The 6,727-nt window shown below is 30.5% G+C and overlaps 1 protein-coding gene across 1 annotated transcript; it reads right to left on the reverse strand.

The window, feature by feature from the left end:
• Nucleotides 1–2,056: 2,056 nt before the first annotated feature.
• LOC134691604 (uncharacterized) lies at nt 2,057–4,775 on the reverse strand. The gene is made up of 3 exons (XM_063552171.1): nt 4,442–4,775; nt 2,867–3,054; nt 2,057–2,104 (listed from the first exon to the last, which is right to left on the reverse strand). The coding sequence occupies exons 1-3, from the start codon at nt 4,773–4,775 to the stop codon at nt 2,057–2,059; spliced, it is 570 nt and encodes a 189-aa protein (XP_063408241.1).
• Nucleotides 4,776–6,727: the final 1,952 nt, after the last annotated feature.

The raw sequence follows: 6,727 nt of genomic DNA on the forward strand, positions 1-6,727 counted from the left end.
ACCATCCTTCTTTTGTCATTAATCTTGTTTGCAATATCCGATAGATTTCTATTCACTTATAAATACTAAAATTATTGTGCAAAAACCAAAAAAACTTAAGGTGGTACCCAACACTTTCACCATGTTCACTAAATTAATTTGGCTCTTTTAATTTTCATAAAATTTTGACAAAGTATTTACGACCCTTTGACAAAAATATAAAAATTTGAAAAAATTTGAACCAACCATTTTATCATAAAAAATACACTGGTTATATAGCAGTTTGACAAACACTAATTTTGATCAATGAGAAGCTATATATATCCTTTCAAACACAACGTAATTAAAACGTTTAGCTGATTTTACAGAGTTGTCTCCCTGTAGTAGCACGTACCACCTTAATATCAAATACGCTTATCTCGCCAAAAAATGTTTTTGCGGTCACATAAAAATCTAAATTTGTACATACAAAACTTTTTTGCAACCCCATGTCTGTATTATGAAAGGTTTGTTCTTTGTTGTTTTTTTCCAAAATTATTGATTAAAATTTTAGAAATATTATGCAAGCTTGTAGATATTCCCTTTTTGACATGGTTCTGGTCGTCCTTTTTTGAAATATTGACAAACTCAACTTGTAGTCTTGCTGTTGTTGATGCATCATTATCTGCATGCACAACTGAAACAGAACTTGAGAATATACATAAAGGACTAAAAGTTAGGACCAGAAAAAAATTGGCAATTGAAATGTTCATTAAACATGACAAACATACCATATGGGCTTTACTCATTGTTGAAGGCCGTACCGTGAACTATAGTTGGTAATGTTTGTATCATTTTGGTCTTTTTGTGGGTCATTTGCAATCATACCACATCTTCTTCATGGTTCATGGTTCATTCTGACCTAACTTAATGTTGAATTTGTATAAAAACATTCAATAGAGCACCATTTTCTAACACACATAGACATAGGAAATCTAGAGATGATCTTAAAATAATAGTTGATGTAGTTTTTCATTGACCTAGAAATGACCTACTGGAACATGCTTAAGTTAGCTTATCAAAGATGTTAACCTGAATGGCATTTTAATGGCACCTTAGTGTAACACCTTTTGGCTTCATCATATAACAGAATTCTAATGATGCTTTATTGTAAAGATATTATTAACCTTTGATTTCACATCCATCATCTTTCAACCTGTGAGCCATTGTAACAGCCATGTTCGCCTCCATAGCTTTACTTGATCCATGCCAATTCAAATGGCAGTCATGGTCTGGAACAGTTTCTTTCCTGGATTGGTGGTACTCACAGGTCTTACATGCTTTACTACGTAATTCAAAAGACAGTACTTTCCCAGATTCTTTTCCAATGAAGGTTGAGTGTCCTGTAGAAAGTTTAAATGTAATTATTATCCCGTACAGAAATTGCTAACAAAAGCACATGAGATGCACGTAAGAATTGTATGCAAATAAGTTTGCTCACATGTGCAGTTAGATAGTTTATATGTGCACAAAAAAATTCTTATGTTGTACTGTAATACCACTGTTCCAGGTTAGGGGAGGGTCAGGATCCTGATAACATGTTTAACCCACCACATTATGTATGTATCATGTCTGCCCAAGCCTGTAATTCAGTGGTTATCATTGCGTATGTGTTACATATTTGTTTTCATTCATTTTTTTAAATGAATAAGGCCATTATTTTATTAGTTTGATTTTTTTTACATTCCCATTTCAGGGCATTTTAGAACTGACTATGCGGTATAAGCTTTGCTCATTTTTGAAGGCTGTAGGGTGACCAATAGATGTTAATTTCTATTTTATTTTGGTCTGTTATGGAGAGTTGTCTAATTGGCAATCATACCACATCTTCCTATAATTTTTCTCAAACTCATTGCATTAATGAATCAGACATAACATATATAGTCACAAAAAAAAACATCATATTTAATTACTTTGTTTTGTTTCGATAAACTGGAGGTTTAAGAGTAAATTATTGCTTGATTGCTTTGATTTTTTAAGTATGGTTTCAACTGGTTTTACTGAAAACATCATTCTTACCAGTATTACTATTGTAATTTCAACCAGAGCCTCTCTTCTGCCAACTACCATCAAAACTAGCTTTAACCTATCAAAATATGATTTTATTTCTAGTATTATATATACATGTATATATATATTATATCTGCCTGCATGTAAATATAATTTGAAAGAAAGTGTATCTATAGACAGACTGTAAGTCAGGGTAAATTTAATTACCATTTTATTCTTCCTAATTTTTTTTAAGTTAATTGGTAGAAAGTTTTTTTAATGTAAAATGTTTCATTTATATAGATATAGGAAGATGTGGTATGAGTGCCAATGAGACTTGTAACTCTCCATCCAAACAACAATTTATAAAAGTTTAAAAAAAAAAAATTATATACATGTATATATGAATCAATATACATGTATATATGAATCAATATACATGTATATGGTATAAATTGGATATTTGTAGAAATAAAATATCTTAATAAAAAAGAGTAATTAAAATCAATTTTATAGTCTATATAAACTACATATATTGGAACAGGAACATCAAATCAGGTATATAAGTGCATATCATAGAGGAATTCTGACTAATTTTCATAAAATGTCCATATTTTATACCCGTTGGTCTATAGTTTTGCAGTCAATATATATATATTATATAGTAAGCTAACATGCATGAAACCTGACTGAAAACAGCTGTTAAAAGTTTGATCTTCTGTTATGCTGTAAAACAAAATTGGTTTGAATTGGCATAAAATACATTAAACCACAAAAATGATGTTACACACCATGTTTCATTAAAATAAAAATTGTTTTTCTTCATTTCAAGGCATACAATTATATTTATTAAACTTACATTATTATTGGTACTCTGTGCTTTTTCTTCTTCCCGTGCAGTTCTGCATGATGTGTTTGCAACTTCCCCAATCTGCTTACTTAACTCCTTCTCCTTCTTCCTCAGAGTGTTTTCACTAATAGATGGCAAATTACATTCAGCTAGAAAGTTTTGTAGATGGGTAGGCCCTATTCCTGCATGTATCATTCCTGAAACACATAAAGATAGTAAGAAAAAAGATATATTAAAAATGCATGTAATTTTCTCTAAACAAAATTTAAGGTTAAGGTATGAGACATTTTTGGAGGTTTTTGAATATATTATAAATAGACATTTGGTGATTAATATACTTTTTGCACTGGATTTGTCATAAGGACATATTAAGAAAAGAATTGTTTGCATGTGCATGGTGTATCCATTATTGTACATTTAGTTTCTGCTTAAATGATGGCATTGTGGTATTTGTATAATTAAGTCATTTGTATTCATGGTTAATGTTTGAAAAGAAATATATTTCATTTACCAAACCAAAGACATATTTTCTTAGTTAACCATGATTTAAAAATGTAATAAAAAAATAAAGGGGGCCTGGTCCCTCCTTTTATATAATAAAAAAATGATGCATTCTTTAAAGGGATCACTGTAACATAACTGGAACACATGCCTCCTCTTACTGCAGCCTTAGGGGGTGGGGTGGGGGAGGGCTTATTAAATTTTGCATGGTTTTAATTTGCATTTAAGGTGGTATGGGTGTCTTTCGCCATCTTGGATTGTAAAAAACAGAGAATCTAAGGTCCATATTTTCTATCAAGTTATCAAAATTTGATGCAGGAATGCAGATTTTTAATGTGAATTTTCATTTAAAAGAACCAATTTATAAGAATATAACTTATAAATATTAATATTTTTACAGTGTAGATTATTTTTGGATGTTTTTTTAATATTTTCAAATTTGCAATTTAAGGGGAGGTAACTCTAAAACAGTGCATTTTCTGAAGGACTCTTCATGAAATTTTCCTATTTTGTCTTTTAGCCGGAAAAAACGTACGGTGACCCTATCTTTCTTTTGATATTCTCAAAGCATTGTATGAAAGCAATCTTTTCCTAATTTATTTTACAATTCTATCATTTTGTTTAGTTTCTATTAACAAAATGTTGTTTTTTCCTGTATAGTCCATACAAAATTTGAAATTTTGTCACAACCTGTAGCTTGAGAAAATGCACGGTGACCTATCATTTTTATAATATTTTTGAACATGTATCAATACATACTACATTTTGACAAAGTATGAACAAATTCTATCATTTTTATTTTAGACTCCCATACCACCTTAATTGCAAGCTTTAACATGTTTAAGCAGGGAGGGGAATATACAACTTACAAGTACAATACATGAGTCTACAATAGAATAGAATATTTTTATTTCCCAAATTACAGGGCCCATAAAGGGCATTAAATCAGATACTATGTATCTTAAATCTGTGTGAAGTACAAAGGGACTCTCTATTACTAGCTACATTTATGGAAGATTCTAGCTAAACTTGATTAGGTTTTTTTATGCTAAAAATTGTATTTTTTTCTAAATGTAAACCTACCTAATGCTGCTTTTGTGTTGATGTCATAACTGCCTGTTGGTCCTCTTTTTCCTGTCTGGACATCAGTGACTGTTGCACAAAGATCACATCGAATCATTATAATTCCACTTAAACTGAACAGCTTTTCTCCTACTGTATTTGACAGGTGAAGAGGGTACTTACAGATACAGCAATACATTCCCACTGCGAGGAGATCTAATTCAACTATCCTCCTCCCCAAACCCCAAGACTGTTGTTTCCCATAAAGTGGGTCAGTGATTTCAGCCTCTGCTGCTATATCTATGTGGTTATGAAAGTAGTTGGAGTGGTCATTCTGCTTTAATTTTTTCACCATTTAAAAAAATTTGACCTCTTATTCTTTTTTACACTAGCTTTACCAAATTTGCCTATTACATTTCTTTGCTGGTTCATTTAAGCACAAATTTGAAGCTATATATAAATTGGAATAGTACAACAATATCCTGATCGTCTGCTCTTAGCAACAAGTAAACATTCTGATCTGGATCTTTAAAAGTCTTGCATATTGCATGTTATTTTAAAACGCTGCAATGAATTAGACCAAAGCACAAGAGTTATCTTTCTTAGGTGTTCTGTACCCGCTTAAGTGTAAAATTATTCAAACGGGAAATTCAACGGTCTCATCTATATAAAAACGAGAAAAGCGAAACACGTATGAACCACATCAGTAAACGACAACTACTGAACATCAGATTCCTAAGTTAGAACAGGTTTCAAACGTTTTCAAAGAATAGGTACCAACCTTCATCCTTATTTGAAACAACAGGGTTACATAACAACATAAAAAGTGTTCATAATATGGAAAATACCCTGCAGTGCAGTTTCAAATACTGCTTCCCTTCAATGAGCTGACGGCTGATCTTTTATTTCCATTCTTGTCCTTTTCCGTTTTTTCCTTATGTCACAACCATACTTTTCAGGCTATCAAAAGCTTGGCTATCAACTGCAGTAAAATTGTCCAATCATTTCATGTACTTCCTTACATTAGGGTCAATAGCTTTGAGTAGTCTCTTGTAAGTCCTTTCTGAAAGAATATGTGTGTTCTTGGTTTCTTAACAATACTTCTATTTTCGCATGGACATAGTCTATATCTTTTTCTCAATTTGACATATACAACTTTTTTTAATTCATAAAGTTTGAAATATTCTTTCAGATACCCAGTAAGCTTCTAAAAGATATAGATCTATAAGCAATAAAATTGAAATTTTAAAATTGTGCTTTATCAAAATTGAAATGTTTTACATTGAGGTCTCTCAGTTACTGTAGTTACTGCCAAAATATCACCAAAAGTCAAATATATACATAAAAAAACTAAAAAGGTATTGAAATGTTATGTTGGTCACTTTGAGTCTCCCAAACTGTTTACAGTTTCATTTGTGTTTTTCTTTTAGCTCAGTCACCTAAAATGAATTAATGGAATAGTCAAGCTATACATTTATACATCCGTTTTTTGCTTGAAAATGTTTTCAATTGATTATATTAAATAAAATGAATTTGAATATTATATACATGTATATCATGTATGTAGTATAACATATTATTCAAGTACATGACACATTTGAAGTTAAATACGGTTTCGGTACTTATATATCTTTGGATTTCAAATGTTTGGCTTTGAGCGTTCCTGATGAAGGTAAATCCAGAAAAGCGCTTCGGACGCAAGAAATTAATAACGTGTTGTTTTCAATATTTTAATATAATTTTTTAGAGGATTTCACATTCAGGACTCTGAGGACTTCATAAACATTTGTAGTGGGGATTAAAACCCTTCTGGCATATCTGAAGTACATGGTCTCATTAATATTTTTGTGTGCGTTATCTGTTTGTTTTTTTTTAAACTAGATATAGATCTAATAATGTTTAAAGGTTCAATTGTTATGCATTCTTATTCTGATTTGCATTATGTATGTACTGATGTTATGTCTAGTATACTGGATTTAAGATTTCATATACTTTATCTTATACATGATACCAGTACTCACGTTTGAATTTTCATATCCATGCAGTATGTTAACTTCAAATTCGAGTTGATCCATTTCTCTAATTATAGGCTCCTCTACATTTTTTGTACATGTAAGTCTGTCATCTAATGTATCTTTTATCTGTTGAAAAGAAATTACAGATTATTAGGTGATCAATTTTTCTTTGAATTGAATTTGTAAAATTGTATTTAAAATCAAATTAGTTATTTTCTTATCTTAAGAACCCATGGAAAATATTAAAAAAATGATCTGTTTAATCATGTTAATAGCATCTTACTACATTAAA

Source organism: Mytilus trossulus, chromosome 11 (genome assembly GCF_036588685.1).
Source record: "Mytilus trossulus isolate FHL-02 chromosome 11, PNRI_Mtr1.1.1.hap1, whole genome shotgun sequence".
Taxonomy (NCBI): domain Eukaryota; kingdom Metazoa; phylum Mollusca; class Bivalvia; order Mytilida; family Mytilidae; genus Mytilus; species Mytilus trossulus.

Excerpts from the sequence above, each read along its gene's own strand:
- LOC134691604 (XM_063552171.1), bottom strand. The coding sequence starts at position 4,775 with ATGGTGAAAAAATTAAAGCAGAATGACCACTCCAACTACTTTCATAAC. Across the intron at positions 3,055-4,441 it reads CAACACAAAAGCAGCATTAG|GAATGATACATGCAGGAATA; the intron begins GTAGGTTTACAT and ends TATGTGTTTCAG. Across the intron at positions 2,105-2,866 it reads CACAGAGTACCAATAATAAT|GTTAAAGCTAGTTTTGATGG; the intron begins GTAAGTTTAATA and ends ATATTTTGATAG.